General features: G+C 45.6%; 1 protein-coding gene across 2 annotated transcripts in view; it reads left to right on the top strand.

Moving 5' to 3' along the window:
• The first annotated feature begins 5,475 nt into the window (after positions 1-5,475).
• The window catches only part of KIF14 (kinesin family member 14), a 48,064-nt gene continuing 28,532 nt past the window's right edge, over positions 5,476-25,007 (top strand). The window contains exons 1-7 of one of the 2 annotated variants that reach the window (XM_061383724.1): positions 5,476-5,561; positions 11,628-12,813; positions 17,042-17,296; positions 17,822-17,909; positions 19,573-19,671; positions 23,763-23,815; positions 24,872-24,902. In XM_061383724.1, coding sequence (XP_061239708.1) covers positions 11,738-12,813; positions 17,042-17,296; positions 17,822-17,909; positions 19,573-19,671; positions 23,763-23,815; positions 24,872-24,902 — 1,602 coding nt within the window. In that variant the 5' untranslated portion in view covers positions 5,476-5,561; positions 11,628-11,737. Of the gene's footprint in view, positions 5,562-11,624; positions 12,814-17,041; positions 17,297-17,821; positions 17,910-19,572; positions 19,672-23,762; positions 23,816-24,871; positions 24,903-25,007 lie in introns of both variants that reach the window. The other variant, XM_061383723.1, reaches the window with a different exon arrangement.

Below are 25,007 nucleotides of genomic sequence, written 5' to 3'. Positions count from 1 at the left end.
TTCCCTGGTGGCTCAGATGGTAAAGAATCTCTCTGCAACACAGGAGACCTGGGTTCAATCCCTGGGTTGGGAAGGTTCCCTGGAGAAGGGGACGGCTACCCACTCCAGTACTCTTGCCTGGAGAATTCCATGGACAGAGGAACCTGGAGGGCCACAGTCCATGGGGTCGCAGAGAGTCTGACATGACTGAGCAACTTTCAGTCTCACTGGATAACTTAATCCAGAAATTGGTTTCAGAGGTGAGGGAACTAGACAGGGAGACCCGCCTCGGGTCCCTCCACGGGGCGGTGATGGAGCTCAGCTCTGATCACTTTTCCTCCACGGCTATTCTGGGCTTTAAAACTAATTCCCATAGTCCTGTTGCAGTTTTTCCTTTTTTTTTTTTTTTATCACGGAGACTAAAATGCAACCAAATACAAACATCTGTAGATGTTGTTTTTTTCTTTTTTTTGTACAGCCAGATAACATACCCTTATTTTAATAATTTAAAAATCATGAATTTGGATAAATTGCAATAGATTTGTGTGCTATGACCATAAGAGGAGAGTGAAAAAGTTAATCAGTTTTCTTTATCTTAACATAATAGAAGTCTTTGAATGTGCTCGCTTTACTTCTGAACACTTTCTACATGTTTTCTTTTGGTTTGTCTCCCTCTGGTGGATTAAAGAAGTTCAGTTCAGTCTCTCAGCCACGTCCGACTGCGACCCCATGGACTGCAGCAGGCCAGGCCTCCCTGTCCATCACCAACTCCAGGAGTTCACTGAGACTCACGTCCATCGAGTCAGTGATGCCATCCAGCCATCTCATCCTCTGTCGTCCCCTTCTCCTCCTGCCCCCAATCCCTCTCAGCATCAGGGTCTTTTCCAATGAGTCGGTTCTTCACATCTGGCCAAAGTACTGGAGTTTCAGCTTCAGCATCAGTCCTTCCAATGAATATTCAGGACTAATCTCCTTTAGGTTGGATTAGTTGGATTTTCTTGCAGTCCAGGGGACTCTCAAGAGTCTTCTCCAACACCACAGTTCAAAAGCATCAATTCTTTGGCGCTCAGCTTTCTTTATAGTCCTTCTCTCACATCCACACATGACTACTGGAAAAACCATAGCTTTAACTATGACCTTTGTTGGCAAAGTAATGTCTCTGATTTTTAATATGCTATCTAGGTTGGTTGTAGCTTTTCTTCCAAGGAGTAAGCGTCTTTTAATTTCATGGCTGCAGTCACTATCTGCAGTGATTTTGGAGCCCAGAAAAATAAAGTCAGCCACTCTTTCCACTGTTTCCCCATCTATTTGGCATGAAGTGATGGGACCAGATGCTATGATCTTAGTTTTCTGAATGTCAAGTTTTAAGCCAACTTTTTCACTCTCCTCTTTCACTTTCATCAAGAGACTCTTTAGTTCTTCGCTTTCTGCCATAAGGGTGGTGTCATGTACATATCTGAGGTTATTGATATTTCTCCCAGCAATCTTGATTCCAGCTTGTGCTTCTTCCAGCCCAGCGTTTCTCATAATGTTCTCTGCATATAAGTTAAATAAGTAGGGTGACAATATACAGCCTTGACGTACTCCTTTCCTATTTGGAACCAGTTTGTTGTTACATGTCCAGTTCTAACTGTTGCTTCTTGACCTGCATACAGATTTCTCAGGAGGCAGATCAGATCATCTGGTACTGCCATCTTTTTAAGAATTTTTTAAGAATTTTCCAGTCTGTTGTGATCCACGCTGTCAAAGGCTTTGGCGTCGTCAATAAAGCAAAATGCATCAATTAAGATTTACAGTCATGTGCCGTCTGTTTCTAATAATTTCTCTTACATTGTCTGGTTTGGTTTTTCCAGTTATTATTGACATCTCTTCCTTTTACAGGCTAAGAAGCCAAGGGATAGAGAGGTAAAGTGATCCGAGTGGCAAGCAGATTGTATGACTTTAGATTCCTGGAGGAGCTATTATTTTAATGAGTCAAATCTGAAGACAGGTTTGAACTACAGGGCGTTTTAACCAGCAGCTGTGTCATAGTGAGGAAATATTCCGTCTGCCTGAACCGGGGGGAGGGGCAGTGCTCTGAGACCACATGTATGGATGTTGGAGGAGATGACGTGTCCCCAGAGTCTAGGCTAGAGGCCCCAGGGCTTGAGATGAAGTGCAGTGCCTGCGGGCTGCTCACCCTTGAACCTGTTGTGGTCACATCTGCATTTTCTAGACTCCTTTTTATTTTTAGTTCAATATTATTTTTTTTAAATGAAGTATAGTTGATTTACAATACCATGTTAGTTTCAGGCGTATAGATTCCTTTTTCTTGTCTTCCATCAAAAAGCATAGAAGATCTGAAGTTCTAAAAAATGTTAATCATATCAGAGCAGAATGGAGATTAGTTCTGCTTCCCCTTGAAGATGGTTTTTCATTGCTCTCTCCTGATTTTTAATAGGGTCCAGCGAGTCCAGCACAAAAGAACGAGCTATTTCATCTTGCGGTTATTTCTAGGGATTAAGTCATAATTCTTAACCTTCGTAAAGTAAAATGTGTCATCATTGTAGCAGACGGCCTGTGCATGCATGATTGCAGCTCGTCAGCACTGGCCAGGGCTTTGCAGCATTTTGGAGAATGTTTTTAGGTGATGCAATTTAGTAGCTTACATTTGTAGAGCATAATCCTGTACCCAGCTCCGCACTAAGCACTTTGCATGCATAATCTAATTTAATCCTCACATGACTCTCTAACGTAGGTGGCATTTGCATCTGCAATTCCCAGATGCAGAAGCAGAGGTCCCCCAAAGTGACTTTCCCTGCTGGTGAGCTGTGGGCAGGATCTGAAGAGAGGAGCACCTTCTCAGTGTAATAAATAAAAGACCGAAATCCCTCTTGCGTAACCTGGAGCCGGCTCACAGGGGGCCCTTGATTCTGTTGAGGATTGTTCCCATAGTTGGAATTAAATCAGGAGCTTCATGCAGAGCAAGAAGGAGAAGAGGGAAGTGTGTCCAGGAAGCATGTCCTGTGAAGGGGCTCTGTGCCAGGCATGGGGGCCCAGGGCGACACAGACAAAGCCCTGCTCCATCCTGTGCTCACAGTCTGGGGCGGAAGCAGGTCCTTAGGCCATGCACTGTCTGCTAGTAATTTGTAATTGTAATTGTAACGACTTTAATTGTTGTAATAGAATTTATTATCTTTCCGCCTTATTTTTAACCATTTGATGCATGCTCTCATGGTAACCCATGGAGAGTTTTTCTGTTTGGGGCCCACAAACTATTTGGTTTCTACTGAAACATTTTCTAAGAGTAAATTTTTGTAGTTCAGTAACTAGGGAAAAGAATATGAATCTCTTTATGTTTCCTTCTATAAATGATCATATTGCTTTCTAGAGGGGTCTGGTATTTACTCAGCAAGTATTTATTAAGCTTCTTTTACATGTAGACCTTACACTAAGCAGTAGGGATAGAAGTGAGTGGGTGTACACACAAAGATAATTCAGATAAAAATAAACTGTAAAACCCAGCCATTAAATGCAACTGTAAAAAAAAAAAGTTTAGGTATAAGTGTAAAAAAAAAAAGTTTTAAAATTTCAGTACCAGTGATTTTTGCATCAGAATTAAAAGTGCACATTTCTAGCAACAGAAATTGGTAAGCTGCTTGAGAGGAGGGTCCACAACCACTCACTTCTACCCTTACTGCTTAGTCTAAGGTCTGACTGTAAAAGAAGCTTAATAAATACTTGTTGAGTAAATAGTGAAAGAGGAGAGTGAAAAAGTTGGCTTAAAGCTCAACATTCAGAAAACTAAGATCATGGGATCCGATCCGGTCACTTCATGGCAAATAGATGCGGAAACAGTGGAAACAGTGGCTGACTTTATTTTTCTGGGCTCCAAAATCACTGCAGCTGGCGATTGCAGCCATGAAATTAAAAGACGCTTACTCCTTGGAAGGAAAGTTGTGACCAACCTAGACAGCATATTCAAAAGCAGAGACATTACATAGTCAACAAAGGTCCGTCTAGTCAAGGCTATGGTTTTTCCAGTGGTCATGTATGGATGTGAGAGTTGGACTGTGAAGAAAGCTGAGTGCCGAAGAATTGATGCTTTTGAACTGTGGTGTTGGAGAAGACTCTTGAGAGTCCCTTGGACTGCAAGGAGATCCAACCAGTCCATCCTAAAGGAAATCAGTCCTGGGTGTTCATTGGAAGGACTGATGCTGAAGCTGAAACTCCAATACTTTGGCCACCTGATGTGAAGAGCTGACTCACTGGAAAAGACCCTGATGCTGGGAAAGTTTGAGGGCAGGAGGAGAAGGGGATGACAGAGGATGAGATGGTTGGATGGCATCACCAACTCAATGGACATGAGTTTGAGAAAGCTCCAGGAGTTGGCGATGGACAGAGAGGCCTGGCATGTTGTGGTTCATGGGTCACAAAGAGTCGGACATGACTGAGCGACTGAACTGAACTATTTCTACTTATAAACTTCTCTTACTTGTAATATTGAAAGGTATCTTTATATCTTGTCATATTTAATGGGTTTTTCTAGCTTACTACATTTTATTTTCATTGTTTTGAACTATATATGAGTTTAGAATTTTTATGTATGTGTTTGTCAGTCTTCTCCTTTGCCGTATCTTCCTTTGCTCTCTAAACTTGATTACTTTCCCATTGACCTGATAAATACTACATTCTTTTTTTCTGATGGTTGCTCTATAACTTAATGTCAGTAAATTTTAGAATGATTTTTAGAGAGAGTTTTAGAATGAGCATTTTATTATACATTCAATTTTTCTATACATTCAGAGTCCATTCTAATTTCTCTTTCTATCCCACTGAATCTAATTTATCTGCACTTTTCGTTATTTAAAAAAGTTACTTAAAAATATCTTTTCGACTAGAGTTCGTCTTGTTCACCTGGTTAGTTTTCAGCAAGTATACTTATTTTTTCGTGCTTCAAAACCTTATTAGGATATTTCTAGAAACTGAGTTATATCTCACGAGGTGGGCTTGTAATTCTAGTTGCACCGCCAGCTAGTTGTCTAATTTTTCACAAGTTTAACTGTAAACCTCATCCCATCCTTGGTAAACTGGGGGATCATGTTAATATTCACCTGGTAAGGGATTCAGGATTAAATGAAAAACTTCCATCTAAGACATTCAGCGCACTTCCCATCACTAGGCTTTGCACAGGAAATCCTAGAAAACCGTGAGTGGCTCTGGCTACCGTGGGGGCAAGCAGTTATTTCTGCACAGAGAAGTCCTGGGGAGACGCGGACGGACGGTGCTCATTTTGCTCCGGGGCTGGACAAGCGCATCAACGTCCGGGTCCTCCGCCAAGCCCCCCGAGCGCACCTCCGCTCCCTCTCGAGCGCGCCCCCGCCGCCCGCGTCCCTGCTCCAGGACGGCAGCGCCCCGCGCGGCGCGCGCAGCCCGGGGGGGGGGGGGGCGGGGGGCGGGGCCGTTGCCTAGGAGATGCGCGCGCGTTTCCTGGAAGACGTGCGTGCGCGGCGCCCGGCAGCCAATCGGAGGGCGGGGCGCGCATTCAAACGCGGAGCGGCTGCGAAGGCGTGAGCCGCGCGAGGAGGCCGGGAGCCTGCGAGGTGGGCGCTGCGGTCTGGGGGCGGCGCGTCGGTGCGGGCGAGGGTGGGGTGGGTGGACAGCTCGGGAGTCCGGGAGGGCCGAGGGTCCCCGGGGACGGGTGCGAGGGTCCCCAAGTGGGGCGGGCCGGGGTTCTCCCGGGAGGGCCGGGGGCGGGATCGGGCCGCGCCCTCCCCGCCGCCGACTCCTCGGAGGGCGTCTTCGGGGCGCGTGGCCGCCGGGCGGCGGGGTGGCCTCTCGGAACCCACTCCGGGGTCTGGGCACCCCTTCCCTCCAGTGTCCCGGGGCACACCCCCGCACCTCCTCAGACCCAGAGCTGTCCTGCTCCCTGTAAATACCAGCCGGTTTTCAGCTGCGGGTCAAGTCCTCAGTCTCTTCTTGCTTCTGTATTTACTTCCGCATCAGGAAATCATTAACTAAAAGATTGCCTGCTTTTAGTTAGAAGGTGATGGGAGATGCTTCGATCCTGGCATGATTGTTAATGATTTAGAACTTGCACAGGTTACTTAAAAATGAACCTCTGTTGTTTTGTACCTCCAGAGTCATGATCTCTGGGGTTGAATTTAAAAATACGACGCTTAGTTGCTGTATTAGCAGGAAGAGTCTATGTGGGACCAGCAGAGAGCTGCAGCTCCGGGCGAGCTTCAGGTGGGGACCAGCCCAGGAGAGGGGCAGCTGGTCCCGCCTCCCAGATTGTGTGGGCTCAGGGAGACCACGCAGCCAGTCTCCTGAATGTTTTGTTTCATTGAAGAGTTATACCTGTGCTATATTGTAGCCCGTTATGTGTGCAATAGTATTATGTCTAAAAAACAATGTATATACCTTCATTTAGAATACTTGGTTGGTAAAAATGGTAACCATCATCAGAACCTTCAGGGAGTCCTCCTACTAACATCAAAGACCTCTGGCCACAGATCACCTTGACCAGTAGCATCTAATGGAAACGTTTAAAGTGTTGTGAGAATTTCCAGAGTGCGACACAGACCTGAAGTGAGCAGATGCTCGCTTGGGAAAATGGCACTGACTTGTTGACACACGGTTGCTACAGACATCCACTTTGTAAAAAAAAATGCAGAAGGGGCAACAAAGTGAAGCCCCTAAGCCAGATGAGTCCTGCCTGTGGAGAGGAGAGAATTCAATGACAGTCCGTCGGAGGAGAGGGACAGCCTGGGTGGTGATGACCTCCTAGTGGCTGAACTGCTAGTTTTTCATTGACTGGGCCGTTGCTAGGTGAGGACGAAACCTTTCTTCCTCTTTGCCCTGGGATGTGAAGTAGCTTCTTCCTGTAGAGTCTGTGAATATAGCAAGGGATAAAACATGAGAGCTCCTGTTCAGATACCCTCCACCCCTGCCCCTCGCTCTGTTTTAAATGAGGGTTCCTTTATTTGCCTTCACAATGGAATAGTTTCATCATATGTCATTTTGCAAGTTAGAATCAGACATGCAAATTTAAAGACTTATTTACATCAGTATAACCAGTTGGTTGCAGCGTTGACGGGAAGCCAGACCTCTTCGCTGTCTCTGTTGTTCTCTTTTCTTCTCAACATGACTGTTGCTGCTGCTGCTGCTAAGTCGCTTCAGTCGTGTCCGACTCTTGTGCGACCCGGTAGACGGCAGCCCACCAGGCTCCGCTGTCCCTGGGATTCTCCAGGCAAGAACACTGGAGTGGGTTGCCATTTCCTTCTCCAATGGATGTAAGTGAAAAATGAAAGTGAAGTTGCTCAGTTGTGTCCGACTCTTAGAGACCCCATGGACTGCAGCCCACCAGGCTTCTCCGTCCATGGGATTTTCCAGGCAAGAGTACTGGAGTGGGGTTGCCATTGCCTTCTCCGTAACTACTGGATAGATATTGTTGACATATATTTGCTTACATACCTGTCAACTGTGTTGTCTAACTGCTAGAGGGCAGGCTGAATACTTAACTGATCTTGCACAAGTTTTCTCAGCACAAGCAGTTACTTTACAGTGCTTGTGTTTCTTGGCTCTGGTACTTACTTGGGTGCTCTGCCTTGTGACACTCTCACACCCATCGCCCTGAGGATTCCTGCGTCATGTGCGTTCAGCACGCGCACAGACGCTTCACTCCGGTCTTTACCTTTGGTGCTGGGGTGTCTCTTAGTCCCCCTCGCTGCTCCCCAAACTGGGGGCACTTAAAATCCCTGCTGACATGTTCTCTTTTCTAGCATTTATCATTTTAACCATTTTAAATGTACATCCTTAAATATATGGTCATCACTGCCATCCACCCCATAACTCTTGTTATCTGGTTTATCTGAAATTCTACATCTATTAAATAATAACTCTCCGTTCTCCCTTCCCTAGCCACCACCATTATACTTTCTGCTGATGATTTTAAGTACTATAAGTACTTGATATAAGTGGTATCATATATTATTTGTCTTTTGGGGACTGGCTTATTTCACTTAATATAATGTCCTCAAGGTTCACCAATATTGTAGCATATTGCAGAATTTGTTTCCTTTTTAAGGCTGAATAATTTTCCATTGTATGAATATACCACGTTTTGGTAAGCCATTCATTTGTCAGTGGATATTCGAGTTGCTTCCCCATTTTCTCTATTATGAATAATGCTGCTGTGAACATGGGTATGCCAGTATCTCTTCATTTGAGGCCCTGCTCTCAGTCCTTTTTGGTGTATACCCAGAAGTGGAATTGCTAGATCATATGGTAATTTGGTGGCACTAGTAAAGAACCTGCCTGCCAGTGCAGGAGACATAAGACAGGTGGGCTCGATCCTTGGGTTGGGAAGATCCCCTGGAAGACGGCGTGGCAACCCAGTCTAGTATTCTTGCCTGGACAATTCCACAGACAGCGGAGTCTGGTGGACTACAGTCCCTGGGGTCGCAAAGAGTCGGACACAACTGAAGTGACTTAGTATATGCTAATTTTAATTTTTTGAGGCCATCCATACTGTTTTTCACAGTAATCCAAGTCTATGCCCCAACCAGTAATGCTGAAGAAGCTTAAGTTGAACGGTTCTATGAAGACCTCCAAGACTTTTTAGAACTAACACCCAAAAAAGATGTCCTTTTCATTATAGGGGAATGGAATGCAAAAGTAGGAAGTCAAGAAACACCTGGAGTAACAGGCAAATTTGGCCTGGGAATACGGAATGAAGCAGGGCAAAGACTAGTAGAGTTTTGCCAAGAAAATGCACTGGTCATAACAAACACCCTCTTCCAACAACACAAGAGAAGACTCTATACATGGACATCACCAGATGGCCAACACCGAAATCAGATTGATTATATTCTTTGCAGCCAGAGATGGAGAAGCTCTATACAGTCAGCAAAAACAAGACCAGGAGCTGACTGTGGCTCAGACCATGAACTCCTTATTGCCAAATTCAGACTGAAATTGAAGAAAGTAGGGAAAACCACTAGACCATTCAGGTATGACCTAAATCAAATCCCTTATGATTATACAGTGGAAGTGAGAAATAGATTTAAGGGCCTAGATCTGATAGATAGAGTGCCTGATGAACTATGGAATGAAGTTCGTGACATTGTACAGGAGACAGGGATCAAGACCATCCCCATGGAAAAGAAATGCAAAAAAGCAAAATGGCTGTCTGGGGAGGCCTTACAAATAGCTGTGAAAAGAAGACAAGCAAAAAGCAAAGGAGAAAAGGAAAGATATAAGCATCTGAATGAAGAGTTCCAAAGAATAGCAAGAAGAGATAAGAAAGCCTTCTTCAGCGATCAATGCAAAGAAATAGAGGAAAACAACAGAATGGGAAAGACTAGAGATCTCTTCAAGAAAATTAGAGATACCAAGGGAATATTTCATGCAAAGATGGGCTCGATAAAGGACAGAAATGGTATGGACCTAACAGAAGCAGAAGATATTAAGAAGAGATGGCAAGAATACACAGAAGAACTGTACAAAAAAGATCTTCACGACCCAGATAATCACGATGATGTGATCACTAACCTAGAGCCAGACATCCTGGAATGTGAAGTCAAGTGGGCCTTAGAAAGCATCACTACGAACAAAGCTAGTGGAGGTGATGGAATTCCAGTTGAGCTATTTCAAATCCTGAAAGATGATGCTGTGAAAGTGCTGCACTCAATATGCCAGCAAATTTGGAAAACTCAGCAGTGGCCACAGGACTGGAAAATGTCAGTTTTCATTCCCATCCCAAAGAAAGGCAATACCAAAGAATGCTCAAACTACCGCACAATTGCACTCATCTCACACGCTAGTAAAGTAATGCTCAAAATTCTCCAAGCCAGGCTTCAGCAGTACATGAACTGTGAACTTCCTGATGTTCAAGCTGGTTTTAGAAAAGGCAGAGGAACCAGAGACCAAATTGCCAACATCTGCTGGATCATAGAAAAAGCAAGAGAGTTCCAGAAAAACATCTATTTCTACTTTATTGACTATACCAAAGCCTTTGTGTGGATCACAATAAACTGTGGAAAATTCTGAAAGAGATGGGAATACCAGACCACCTGACCTGCCTCTTGAGAAATCTGTATGCAGGTCAGGAAGCAACAGTTATAACTGGACATGGAACAACAGACTGGTTCCAAATAGGAAAAGGAGTACGTCAAGGCTGTATATTGTCACCCTGTTTATTTAACTTCTATGCAGAGTACATCATGAGAAATGCTGGGCTGGAAGATGCACAAGCTGGAATCAAGGTTGCTGGGAGAAATATCAATAACCTCAGATATGCAGATGACACCACCCTTATGGCAGAAAGTGAAGAGGAACTAAAAAGCTTCTTGATGAAGGTGAAAGAGGAGAGTGGAAAAGTTGGCTTAAAACTCAGCATTCAGAAAACAAAGATCATGGCATCCGGTCCCATCACTTCATGGGAAATAGATGGGGAAACAGTGGAAACAGTGTCAGACTTTATTTTTCTGGGCTCCAAAATCACTGCAGATGGTGATTGCAGCCATGAAATTAAAAGACGCTTACTCCTTGGAAGAGAAGTTATGACCAACCTAGATAGCATATTCTAAAGCAGAGACATTACTTTGCCAACAAAGGTCCGTCTAGTCAAGGCTATGGTTTTTCCTGTGGTCATGTATGGATGTGAGAGTTGGACTGTGAGGAAGGCTGAGCGCTGAAGAATTGATGCTTTTGAACTGTGGTGTTGGAGAAGACTCTTGAGAGTCCCTTGGACTGCAAGGAGATCCAACCAGTCCATTCTGAAGGAGATCAGCCCTGGGATTTCTTTGGAAGGAATGATGCTAAAGCTGAAACTCCAGTACTTTGGCTACCTCATGCGAAGAGCTGACTCATTGGAAAAGAGTCTGATGCTGGGAGGGATTGGGGGCAGGAGGAGAAGGGGACGACAGAGGATGAGATGGCTGGATGGCATCACTGACTCGATGGACGTGAGTCTGAGTGAACTCCGGGAGTTGGTGATGGACAGGGAGGCCTGGCGTGCTGCGATTCATGGGGTCACAAAGAGTCGGACTCGACTGAGCGACTGAACTGCACTGATACTGTTTTTCATAGCGGTTGTACCATTTTACATTCCCAGCAACAGTTAACAAGCCTACCGATCTCTTCACGTCCTTGTGCGTACTTGTTGTCTGCTTTCTTTTTTTTGGACAGTTTCCATCCTAATGGGTATGATGTGGTATCTCATTATAGTTTTGACTTGCTTTTCCCTAATGACCCATGATGTTGAGCATCATCTTATGTGCTTATTAACTACTCTTATATCTTCTTTGACATGTGCTTTTTACATCTTTTTAAGTCACCTCGCACATTTGACCTGATACAGTCTTTATCTGTACATTTCTTTCTAGACGAAGGAAATGAAAATAGAGTTTTGTCTTTGAAATTCATAGTATCCACCAGAGGGCCTGACACCTCATGGGATCTTGGCACGTATTTGTTGAGCAATGACTGTACGATCTTTAAGGTCAGAGATTTGTCTGAAGCTGCTTGGGAACCATATCTCAGTGGAGATCATGACCTAATGTATGCCCCTGAGAAGTCACTTTCCCATGGAAGGTCCTCGTGTTTTGAAAGCCTGTTTGTAATCTGTGCAGTCTAAATTTTATTTATTTATTTTATTTTAGCAGATAATTTTGGAAACTGTTGCATAAGAAATGGCCGGAAGTCAAATGAATGTCTAAAGAAGAGCTTAACATTTCTTCAGCAACATTCTTTTTAAAAATAACTTTCTGCCACCATGTCAGCCTCCACTGCACACAGCAGAAATGACAGCGATCTCCTTGGCGTTCCTTCCTCCACGAAGACATCATCCCTGAGTGTCATCCCCCAGGGCAGCAAGCTGAAGCTGCATCCGAGGTCGGACTCGTCAGAGTGTGAAAATGACGATCCGTTACTGAGATCTACAAGTAAAGTCAGAGACATCAACAGCACTTACGTTATTTCTGCCTGTAAGAAAACAGGAGACACACCCCTCCTTCCTAACCCTGTGGGCAGGCTGACACTTCAGAGGAGAGCGACCAGGAGCAAGGAACCCTCTTTGCTTGGTTGTGAGTCGGGAGACGCTGGTGCGAGAACGGCAGGAACATGCCTTGCGTTACAGCGTCGGACTAAGACAGGTTGCGTGGAAAAGTGGAAAGGAACGCAGAATGTGGGCGGCAGAACAGAAAATAGTCAGCCTTCACCAGAAACTGGTATAAATGTACAAACTGTAAACAGTGATAAAAACTTGCCTTCAGTACCTTTAACTCCAGACCCAAAAGACCTTGAAATGAAGGCTGATGGAAAATGCGCAGCGACGCGTTCTGCCCTCAGTGGGGCAGGTGAGAACGTTGCCCTTGAGTCCCTGCGTGAGCGAACGCCCGCCGGTTCCCAGAGTCAGACTGAAGCGGTTCGCGTAGGGTGCGTGGCAGTTAGGCCCACTGAGAGCAGGTTAGAGATCAAAGTGTCAGGAGCAAGGGCCTCGCATCCCAGGGGTGCTGAGAAGGAAGCCGTGAAACTTCCACGTAGATTTGAAAGCTTAGAGAAAAGGACACCCTCCAAGTGTATTTCAGAGCCCAGGTCGACACCCAGGCGTGGCGTCCTGCAGCCTCGGAGCCCCGCTGCCTTCGGTCTGAGAAGCAGGAGGCCCACCCTGCAAGTTAAACAGACTCCCCAGAGCTCTCTTCTCGCAAGTCAAAGGGAAAGGTCGTGTGAAAATACATTCCTTCTCAAGGAAGAAACCGCACTTCAGAAAACCTCTGCAGAAACAGAGCCCCTGAAGGTGGAGAGCAGCCAAGTGACCGTGGCGGTCAGGGTCAGGCCTTTCAGCAACCGGTAGGTGACCCGAGTTTTATCCGAGGCCAACCTGCTGAGCTTGTTGGTACGTCTTCATGCCGGCTGGCACTGCCTTTTTATAGACGGAACTTCCCGGTTCAGTGGTAGTATGTGGTTATTTTCGATGATTGGCTATAAAACAAAAAAATCGGAACCACCATATTTTGCAAATGTAAGTTTCTCCAGATATATCTGTGTTTTAAAAGTCTGACTAACTTCTATCTCTAAGGCAGTCTGCTTTCAAATCTGTCATATATGGTGGTGTCTTCTACCTTTCCCTTAAAAAGAGCAACAGCTGGTCACTCATTCCCCAAACAGGTCCTTCCAAAACCTTTTCCAGGGTGGTGGCCATTGCCTTATTGTCTGTGACACGTCACGGTTGTACACACACTGATCTGTGAGGTTTGACTTTGATGGCAAAAAAATCTCTCCCCATGAGTGCCTGTTGGAGAGAAAAAGACGGGCTCTCCTGGTGTGACTGTAGCATCTGATTATCTTTAAATGCTTTGAGGACAACTGTGAAGACTTCACAGAGTCGGCAGTTTTTTTTAACTCTGTTGTGGACCTAAGTGTGTTGGAGGAGGGTGTGCTGACCCTGCGGCTTCCCAGGTGGCTCAGCAGTAAAGAATCCACCTGCCAACGCAGGACACACAGAAGCAGCAGTTTCGACCCTAGATCGGCAAGGGCCCCCTGGAGGGGGGCAAGGCAACCCACTCCAGTATTCTTGCCTGGAGAATCCCATGGATGGAGGGGCCTGGCGGGCTGCAGCGAAGAGTCCAGTGTGACTGAGCCGACGCTTCACATGTGTGGTGACTGCAGTGTGGGCAGTCAACTGAATGGCCAGCGGTTAAGGCAGGTTCCATAGGGCTGGGAGCCTTTTAGTGAGAATGTGGGGTAGTGATAAGGGACGAGAACTCAGGGAGAGCCTCAGGACTGCTCAGGGCAGAGAAGCAGCGGGACAGCCCGCACAGCTGGCGGCCCTAGAGGGACAGAGCGTGGACCCCAGAGCAGCCTGCAGCAGGGCCACTGGGAGGGCGAGAAGGGTGGATTCCACAGTGAATTCTCATCTAAGCAGCTGCTGCTGCTGCTGCTAAGTTGCTTCAGATCAGATCAGATCAGTCGCTCAGTTGTGTCCAACTCTTTGCGACCCCATGAATCACAGCATGCCAGGCCTCCCTGTCCTTCACCAACTCCCAGAGTTCACTCAGACTCACATCCATCGAGTCAGTGACGCCATCCAGCCATCTCATCCTCTGTCGTCCCCTTCTCCTCCTGCCCCTAATCCCTTCCAGCATCAGAGTCTTTTCCAATGAGTCAACTCTTCACATGAGGTGGCCAAAGTACTGGAGTTTCAGCTTTAGCATCAGTCCTTCCAAAGAAATCCCAGGACTGATCTTCAGAATGGACTGGTTGGATCTCCTTGCAGTCCAAGGGACTCTCAAGAGTCTTCTCCAACACCACAGTTCAAAAGCATCAATTCTTCAGCGCTCAGCCTTCTTCACAGTCCAACTCTCACATCCATACATGACCACTGGAAAAACCATAGGCTTGACTAGATGGACCTTTGTTGGCAAAGTAATGTCTCTGCTTTAGAATATGCTATCTAGGTTGGTCATAACTTTCCTTCCAAGGAGTAAGCGTCTTTTAATTTCATGGCTGCAGTCACCATCTGCAGTGATTTTGGAGCCCAGAAAAATAAAGTCTGACACTGTTTCCACTGTTTCCCCATCTATTTCCCATGAAGTGGTGGGACCGGATGCCATGATCTTTGTTTTCTGAATGTTGAGCTTTAAGCCAACTTTTTCACTCTCCACTTTCACTTTCATCAAGAGGCTCTTGAGTTCCTCTTCACTTTCTGCCATAAGGGTGGTGTCATCTGCATATCTGAGGTTATTGATATTTCTCCCGGCAATCTTGATTCCAGTTTGTGTTTCTTCCAGTCCAGCGTTTCTCATGATGTACTCTGCATATAAGTTAAATAAACAGGGTGACAATATACAGCCTTGACGAACTCCTTTTCCTATTTGGAACCAGTCTGTTGTTCCATGTCCAGTTCTAACTGTTGCTTCTTCACCTGCATACAGATTTCTCAAGGGCAGATCAGGTGGTCTGGTATTCCCATCTCTTTCAGAATTTTCCACAGTTTATTGTGATCCACACTGTCAAAGGCTTTGGTATAGTCAATAAAGCAGAAATAGATGTTTTTCTGGAACTCTCTTGCTTTTTCTATGATCCAGCGGATGTTGGCAATTTGGTCTCTGGTTCCTCTGCCTTTTCTAAAACCAGCTTGAACATCAGGAAGTTCTTGGTTCACATATTGCTGAAGCCTGGCTTGGAGGATTTTGAGCATTACTTTACTAGCGTGTGAGATGAGTGCAATTGTGTGGTAGTTTGAGCATTCTTTGGCATTGCCTTTCTTTGGGATTGGAATGAAAACTGACTTTTTCCAGTCCTGTGGCCACTGCTGAGTTTTCCAAATTTGCTGGCATATTGAGTGCAGCACTTCCACAGCATCATCTTTTAGGATTTGAAATAGCTCCACTGGAATTCCATCACCTCTACTAGCTTTGTTCGTAGTGATGCTTTCTAAGGCCCACTTGACTTCACATTCCAGGATGTCTGGCTCTAGGTGAGTGATCACACCATCGTGATTATCTGGGTCATAAAGATCTTTTCTGTACAGTTCTTCTGTGTATTCTTGCCATCTCTTCTTAATATCTTCTGCTTCTGTTAGGTCCATACCATTTCTGTCCTTTATCGAGCCCATCTTTGCATGAAATATTCCCTTGGTATCTCTAATTTTCTTGAAGAGATCTCTAGTCTTTCCCATTCTGTTGTTTTCTTCTATTTCTTTGCATTGATCGCCGAAGAAGGCTTTCTTATCTCTTCTTGCTATTCTTTGGAACTCTTCATTCAGATGCTTATATCTTTCCTTTTCTCCTTTGCTTTTTGCTTGTCTTCTTTTCACAGCTATTTGTAAGGCCTCCCCAGACAGCCATTTTGCTTTTTTGCATTTCTTTTCCATGGGGATGGTCTTGATACCTGTCTCCTGTACAATGTCATGAACCTCCGTCCATAGTTCATCAGGCACTCTATCTATCAGATCTAGGCCCTTAAATCTATTTCTCACTTCCACTGTATAATCATAAGGGATTTGATTTAGGTCATACCTGAATGGTCTAGTGGTTTTCCCTACTTTCTTCAATTTCAGTCTGAATTTGGCAATAAGGAGTTCGTGGTCTGAGCCACAGTCAGCTCCTGGTCTTGTTTTTGCTGACTATAGAGCTTCTCCATCTCTGGCTGCAAAGAATATAATCAATCTGATTTCAGTTGTGTCCAACTCTGTGCGACCCCATAGACGGCAGCCCACCAGGCTCCCCCGTCCCTGGGATTCTCCAGGCAAGAACACTGGAGTGGGTTGCCATTTCCTTCTCCAGTGCGTGAAAGTGAAAAGTGAAAGTGAAGTCGCTCAGTTGTGCCCGACTCTTCGCGACCCCATGGACTGCAGCCCACCAGGCTCCTCCGTCTGTGGGATTTTCCAGGCAAGAGTATTGGAGTGGGTTGCCATTGCCTTCTCCGCATCTAAGCAGAGTTGGGGGCAAAAAGAATTGTGTGGCCAGACAAGAACTCGTGTTTTTCTGCAGCGGTAGGTCAAAAAAATTTCCTCCTGAGTCTGAGATAGAAGCGGGGTGGATGCGAAGCGTCCGAGTTTTAAGGGAGATGATTTAAAGCAGGAAGGACCTTTGGAGTCACAGAAACGTACCTTGTGCTTCCATTCAAACTTGTATCTGACGGAGTCTGTTGAAACTGTGCTTTTGTTTCTTGGCAGCTTTGTATGGATTCGTGCCTCCAGAAATTCTTTATGATGTTTTCGAATACATTTCCAGGTAGAACTATAGGTACAGGTAGATTTCAGCGGACAGGATGAGAAAAGGGAGAACTTAAGAGGAAAAGGAAGAAGATGGAAAATCCTATACAAGTAGGGGAATTTTCCAGACAAGAAACCTGGAATTCCGTTTTTCCTTTACGCAGTGGCATTGGAGCTGCCGAAATAGGTTTTGGAAACCCGCTATTATGATGTGTGCGCTCTGCACGTTCCACATAAAACTAAAGAGCCGTCTTGCCCTGGAGGAACCTTCTGCTGTAGTCTGAAGTCCTTATTATTCTGTGGAAATAATACTCAGAATGATTGCAAGGACGATATTTGTCTCTGTGCTTCTTTTGAAAGGGAGAAGAGAGAAGGAGCACATCAGGCGGTCTTCCTGGACGGGGAGGAAATCGCTGTGGAGCACCCCGGCACGCGACAGGTGTACAGCTTTGCCTACGATCTTTCCTTTTGGTCCGTGGACGAGCGCCACCCGCACTTCGCGAGCCAGATGGCCGTGTACCAGGCGCTGGCGGCCCCGCTGCTGCGCCAGGCCTTCCAAGGCTTCAACACCTGTCTGTTCGCGTACGGTCAGACTGGCTCTGGAAAGTCATACACGTAAGTTGTGTTGTGAATCTGACCATCCTGAAGCATTTATGTCTTTTGTGAGAAGAGCACAGTTTGATAGAATATCTTTTTGAAACTGTACCGCTCTGGGCTCAAGTCTCGTCCATTTTACACTCCAGTTCTGCAAGTTGCTTTGTCTCTGGGCTTCTGTTTGTGCGTGAGATGCTGTTTACCTTGTCAGTATCGTCGGCCCCGTTTTCCTGTACATTCTATCTCTCGTGTAGACTGAAGCTCAGAGAGGTTACTTTGGAAGCCGTGTTGTGAGGATCACAAGCAGGTCGTCTCATCAGTGGTCCGGCTGTACTGCCCGTCCTGGGAGGAAATACTTGAGTTTTAATAGTAGCTGACATTTATCAAGTTCCTACTCTCTTCCAGGCCCTGTGCTAGAAGGCTCTGAATTAGATAGTTCTTACTTACCCCACTTTATAGAAGAGGAAATTTAGGTTTACTTTCCCCTCAAAGAATTTTAAAACCTAATTCGTTTTACTCCCCCCAACTCATAAATGTATTTTCTAGGATGATGGGCTTTAGTGAAGAACCAGGAATAATTCCAAGATTTTGTGAAGATCTTTTTGCTGAAATAGCCAAAAAACAAACCCAAGAGGTATGTTCTGATGGTCTCTGTAAGCCTTCGTATCTGAGTAGAGAACAGGCAGACCGAGTTAAAGTCGGAGCCGTGGCCACTGAGGCCGACTCCGCAGACGGCGCGCGCTCTGGCCCCTGGGCCCTGGGACGGGGGTGGGGAGCGGGTTCAGACGCGGTGCGGTTCCTCCCGGTGGGCAGAGACGGAGGGGCCCCTCGGGCTTCTCCGCTTCCTTGGCTCTACCACCTGTGCGGGTAGCCCTGCCCGGTCGTGCGTGTCTGCAGTCGGGGGCCACGGCCCTCCCTGAGGACAGCAGGGTCAGTGTTATGCCAGCAGCAGCAGGAGGCTGGGGAGCGGCCTGCACACTCAGCCCAGGGTTGTGGCCCCAGCTGCTCGCGCCCGCCCTGTCCAGGCACCGGGGGCCCACGCCCTCACCCAGTCCCGCCTGCCGTCAGCTGTCTGCAGGCAGCCTGCAGGACCAGTCTTTCCCATGTTTGCTTGATGACAAGAGCCCCCTGGAATGTGTCAGGAGGCGGTCGTGTGCATGTGTGCACGTGTGTGTGTGTTTACTTGCTGAAAAGCTGCTGGAGATCCTGATTTGGTTGGTTGGGAGGGTAGTCTGGGAGTTTGTAATTTTCCTATAGTTCTGGACATTTCCTGTAAATGGAGTATCTGCAGCCTGAGGTTCATGAGGGTACAGCAGGTACTGACTCTTCGTTCCTCCTTGTGGCTCAGTAGTATTCCATTGTATGTATACACCACGTGCTCTTTATCCATTCATCTGTTGATGGACACTTCATCTGTTGGACACTTAGCTGTTGGACACTTATCTGATGGACACTTAGCTGTCTTTATCTTTTGGTTATTGGGTTGGCCAAAAAGTTGATTTATACCATCTGATGGAAAACCCAAAGGAACTTCTTGGCCAACCCACTATCTAGTGCTGCTATGAATATTGGTGAACAATTTTTCTTTGACTAATTTTTATTTGAATTTATTTGTAATTATTTTGGGTAGATGTGAAATTGCTGGGTTATATAGTAAGTCTATGCTGAACCTTTTGACGAACTGCCAGCTGTTTTCTGCGACACCTGGACCATTTTACATTCCCACCCGCAGCCCCAGAGGTTCCGATTCCAACTCTGAGCAGCTTCACTATTTTCCGTTTCCTTGATGGCAGCCGTCCTCGTGGGTGTGAGTGGTTTTTTGCCGTGGCTCTGACCTGCTTTCCCTGCTGACCTGCAGTGTTGGGCACCTTTTCTTGTGCCTGTTGACTCTGCATCTGCTTTGGAGACATGCCTGTTTTTTAATTGATTGTTTGTCTTCTGTTTTTGAATTGTAAGAGTTCTTTATATGGAGAGGTGTGCGTGTGTGCTGCCTGCTAAGTCGCTCAGTTGTGTCCGACTCTTTGCGACCCCATGGACTGTAGCCTACCAGGTTCCTCTGTCCGAGGGATTCTCCAGGCAAGAATACTAGAGTGGGGTTGCCGTTTCCTCCTCCAGGGGATCTTCCCCACCCAGGGATCAAACCCGCGTCTCTTGTCTCCTGCCTGGGCAGGCGGGTTCTTTACCCTGAGCCACCTGGGAAGGCCTTGTATGGGGATCCTACAGCCTTAAGAGATCTGAGGTGTAAGAAGCGCAAGGACTTTCAGGTAAACTGCTTGCTTTGTTTCCGTCTCTGCTAGGTCAGCTACCACCTTGAGATGAGCTTCTTTGAAGTCTACAATGAGAGGATTCATGACCTTCTTGTTTGTAAAGGTGAAAATGGGCAGAGAAAGCAAACGGTAAGATTGAAAAACTTAAGTGTTTTTAATTTGTTTTTATTGATGCATAGAATGATATTAGTTCTCAAGATGATACATGGCTTAATTACTGCAGTGCTCTTATATGATAGCAAATGCTTCCACGTGTGGTCTAACTGTGTTGCCACTTACTGAATAAGCCCAACATTATTGTTCAGATCAGATCAGTCGCTCAGTCGTGTCCGTCTCTTTGCGACCCCATGAATCGCAGCACGCCGGGCCTCCCTGTCTAACACCAACTCCCGGAGTTCACTGAGACTCACATCCATCGAGTCAGTGATGCCATCCAGCCATCTCATCCTTTGTCGTCCCCTTCTCCTCCTGCCCCCAATCCCTCCCAGCATCAGAGTCTTTTCCAGTGAGTCAACTCTTCACATGAGGTGGCCAAAGTACTGGAATTTCAGCTTTAGCATCATTCCTTCCAAAGAAATCCCAGGGCTGATCTCCTTCAGAATGGACTGGTTGGATCTCCTTGGAGTCCAAGGGATTCTCAAGAGTCTTCTCCAACACCACAGTTCAAAAACATCAGTTCTTCAGCACTCAGCCTTCTTCACAGTCCAACTCTCACATCCATACATGACCACTGGAAAAACCATAGCCTTGACTAGACGGACCTTTGTTGGCAAAGTAATGTCTCTGCTTTAGAATATGCTATCTAGGTTGGTCATAACTTTCCTTCCAAGGAGTAAGCGTCTTTTAATTTCATGGCTGCAGTCACCATCTGTAGTGATTTTGGAGCCCAGAAAAATAAAGTCTGACACTGTTTCCACTGTTTCCCCATCTATTTCCCATGAAGTGATGGGACCGGATGCCATGATCTTAGTTTTCTGAATGTTGAGCTTTAAGCCAACTTTTTCACTCTCCACTTTCACTTTCATCAAGAGGCTTTTGAGTTCCTCTTCACTTTCTGCCATAAGGGTGGTGTCATCTGCATATCTGAGGTTATTGATATTTCTCCCAGCAATCTTGATTCCAGCTTGTGTTTCTTCCAGTCCAGCGTTTCTCATGATGTACTCTGCATATAAGTTAAATAAACAGGGTGACAGTATACAGCCTTGACATACACCTTTTCCTATTTGGAACCAGTCTGTTGTTCCATGTCCAGTTCTAACTGTTGCTTCCTGACCTGCATACAGATTTCTCAAGAGGCAGATCAGGTGGTGTGGTATTCCCATCTCTTTCAGGATTTTCCACAGTTTATTGTGATCCACACAGTCAAAGGCTTTGGCATAGTCAATAAAGCAGAAATAGATGTTTTTCTGGAACTCTCTTGCTTTTTCCATGATCCAGCAGATGTTGGCAATTTGATCTCTGGTTCCTCTGCCTTTTCTAAAACCAGCTTGAACATCAGGAAGTTCACGGTTCACATATTGCTGAGGCCTGGCTTGGAGAATTTTGAGCATTACTTTACTAGTGTGTAAGTGTGTAAATACTTTACTTTACTGGAAAAGGTCAGTTTTCATTCCCATCCCAAAGAAAGGCAATGCCAAAGAATGCTCAAACTACCGCACAATTGCACTCATCTCACACGCTAGTAAAGTAATGCTCAAAATTCTCCAAGCCAGGCTTCAGCAATACGTGAACCGTAAACTTCCTGATGTTCAAGCTGGTTTTAGAAAAGGCAGAGGAGCCAGAGATCAAATTGCTAACATCCGCTGGATCATGGAAAAAGCAAGAGAGTTCCAGAAAAACATCTATTTCTGCTTTATTGACTATGCCAAAGCCTTTGACTGTGTGGATCACAATAAACTGTGGAAAATCCTGAAAGAGATGGGAATACCAGACCACCTGATCTGCCCTTGAGAAATCTGTATGCAGGTCAGGAAGCAACTGTTAGAACTGGACAGGGAACAACAGACTGGTTCCAAATAAGAAAAGGAGTTCGTCAAGGCTGTATATTGTCACCCTGTTTATTTAACTTCTATGCAGAGTACATCATGAGAAACGCTGGACTGGAAGAAACACAAGCTGGAATCAAGATTGCTGGGAGAAATATCAATAACCTCAGATATGCAGATGACACCACCCTTATGGCAGAAAGTGAAGAGGAACTCAAAAGCCTCTTGATGAAAGTGAAAGTGGAGAGTGAAAAAGTTGGCTTAAAGCTCAACATTCAGAAAACTAAGATCATGGCATCCAGTCCCATCACTTCATGGGAAATAGATGGGGAAACAGTGGAAACAGTGTCAGACTTTATTTTTGGGGGCTCCAAAATCACTACAGATGGTGACTGCAGCCATGAAATTAAAAGACGTTTACTCCTTGGAAGGAAAGTTATGACCAACCTAGATAGCATATTCTAAAGCAGAGACATTACTTTGCCAACAAAGGTTCGTCTAGTCAAGGCTATGGTTTTTCCAGTGGTCATGTATGGATGTGAGAGTTGGACTGTGAAGAAGGCTGAGTGCCGAAGAACTGATGTTTTTGAACTGTGGTGTTGGAGAGGACTCTTGAGAGTCCCTTGGACTGCAAGGAGATCCAACCAATCCATTCTGAAGGAGATCAGTCCTGGGATTTCTTTGGAAGGACTGATGCTAAAGCTGAAACTCCAGTACTTTGGCCACCTCATGCGAAGAGTTGACTCACTGGAAAAGACTCTGATGCTGGGAGGGATTGGGGGCAGGAGGAGAAGGGGACAACAGAGGAGGAGATGGCTGGATGGCATCCCTGACTCGATGGACGTGAGTCTCAGTGAACTCCGGGAGTTGGTGATCGACAGGGAGGCCTGGCATGCTGTGATTCATGGGGTCGAAAAGAGTCGGACATGACTGAGGGACTGATCTGATCTGATCTTACTAGCGTGTGAGATGAGTGCAATTGTGCGGTAGTTTGAGCATTCTTTGGCATTGCCTTTCTTTGGGATTGGAATGAAAACGGACCTTTTCCAGTCCTGTGGCCACTGCTGAGTTTTCCAAATTTGCTGGCATATTGAGTGCAGCACTTTCACAGCATCATCTTTCAGGATTTGGAATAGCTCAACTGGAATTCCATCACCTCCACTAGCTTTGTTCATAGTGATGCTTTCTAAGGCCCACTTGACTTCACATTCCAGGATGTCTGGCTCTAGGTCAGTGATCACACCATCGTGATAATCTGATGAACATTATTCTTAGTGGACATTAAATGAGTTATTAACTGTAACCTCATTTTATTTAAGTATTGTGTCAATATTAAACATCATATATTCCAAGATTTAGTTGGATCACACATGTCAAATATCAAATGCCTAAAAGTCTGTGAAGCCAAAAAAGTAGAAGTTTAAGAAAACTTTTTTTTTTGAAGAATATGTATTTCACTGGATTATTTAGCAAGCTGATGTCTTATAGATAATATTTTCTATGCAATAGAAAGTTTCACAAGGCATAAACTTTTTAAAAACCTATTATAATGAAAAAATTTTTAGTTGTGAAAAGAACTGTGGAGATTGAGAAACTATAATCTGAAGAGGTCGCTTGCTCTAAGTCACTCCGTCTGCCTTTGGCAGCATCTAGAGACTTAAGTGGGAGAAGGCAATGGCACCCCATCCCAGTACTGTTGCCCAGAAAATCACAGGGATGGACGAGGCTGGTAGGCTGCAGTTCATTGGGTTGCACAGAGTAGGACACGACTGAAGCGACTTAGCACCAGCAGCAGCAGCAGCAGAGACTTAAGCAAAACTTGGCATTTCCTTCTAAGACTTCTATGTGTTTTAAAATTTCTGCTCATAAAGTGTAAAATGTATAATGTAAAACTAAAGAAGATGTTAACTGAAATTAATTGTTTTGTTGAAAGCCGTTTACAAGCACATGAGCAGTAGCCGTGGCAGGACTTGAGAGTAACAAACCTGTAAGGTATTTGGTGTCATAGTAAATCTACTGTCGGACGCGGCGAATGCGACTGGTTTGTGATCCTGAGGCAGTTTCCTGGTGCCTTGCAGCTTAGCTGTGTTTCTGTGAGAACCTTTTGTTCTTTTCTGGGCAAAGTGGAGACAAGTCTTTTTACTGTAGACTCAAAATATAGAAAAAAAGATGATTGGAAGTCCATTTTATATAGAATATTTGTATTGTGCTAACGCAGCTTGTGTTTGCCCACAGCTGCGAGTGCGGGAGCACCCGGCCTCGGGTCCCTACGTCGAGGGCCTGTCCACGTGAGTGCGGCATGCGGGCCGGTGTGGTGGGTGGGCAGGGCCTGTCCAAGTGAGCGCAGGTGGTGGGTAGGCGGGGCCTGTCCACGTGACCCTGGGCAGTGGGTGGGTGGGGCCTGTCCACGTGAGCCTGGGTGGCTGGTGGGTGGGGCCTGTCCACGTGAGCCTGGGTGGCTGGTGGGTGGGGCCTGTCCACGTGAGTGCGGCTGGTGGGTGCGGCTGGTGGGCACGGCCTGTTGTGTTCCTGAGTGTCCCCCCCAGCCGGGAGGCGCTGCCTCACAGTTGTCTTGTGGCCTCAATGCTCTCCAGTTAGACATCCTTCCTCTTTCTAAATGGAGAGTTAGCTGCTTCTCGTGTTTCTCTCTCAGGGCGCCTGTGAAGCGCTCTCATAGAGGACTCATCACACCGAGTGGAAGTCACCTTCTCTGACTTCTCTCTCTCTCCCCCGCTTACCCACTGAGTTCAGCCTGCCTCTCAAGCCTCTTGATTTATGTGTCTCTGGAAGCCGCGGAGGGGAGGAGGTGCCGAGTTCAGTGCTTAGAGTTGGAACTATGCTGACAGTCATGTGTTTGGCTTTCAACTCCAAATGCTTTTTTAAGGGAACAGAAAAGTGGTGAGAGAAGATTTAACTCCATTTAGTAAATCTGGCATTGTGCTGAGACCCACGACACCCGCAAACCCACACCCATGCGTGCCTGTACTTGTACATACACCTTTGCCGAACCACACCCTATGTGTGTATACGGGTACCTGTGCCAACATGGGGGTTAAAGTTTATGTTTTGGTCTCATGACTTGGATATTCCAATGTTCAAATGCTAAGGTTCTTCATTATATTAAGAAAAACCATATTTTTAAAAATTTGATAGAATTAAAGCATTATATTTTATTTCCTACCTTATAGAATGGAAAAAATGACTGTCAAATCAATATAATAATATCTATTCCATTGTGATATCCATGGAATAATTATATAATTGAAAGGTGGTTGTTTTATAAGAGCAGGAGTGTGATTGATCATCAGTAAAATGGATTTTGTCTTTTTGCTTTTTTAAAATAGGAATGTTGTCAGTTCTTATTCTGATATCCAGGTAAGGTTGATTGTATTTTGTCTTCTCTCCACTAGATAGAAAGATCAGAGTCATAAATACTTATGAGAATATTTCCCCTTACTTGCTGTTCTCATAAATAAAAGG

This window comes from Bos javanicus, chromosome 16 (assembly GCF_032452875.1).
Source record: "Bos javanicus breed banteng chromosome 16, ARS-OSU_banteng_1.0, whole genome shotgun sequence".
Lineage (NCBI taxonomy): Eukaryota > Metazoa > Chordata > Mammalia > Artiodactyla > Bovidae > Bos > Bos javanicus.
Note: the sequence above shows the minus strand (reverse complement) of the source record. Positions and strands in the feature narration are given on the sequence as shown.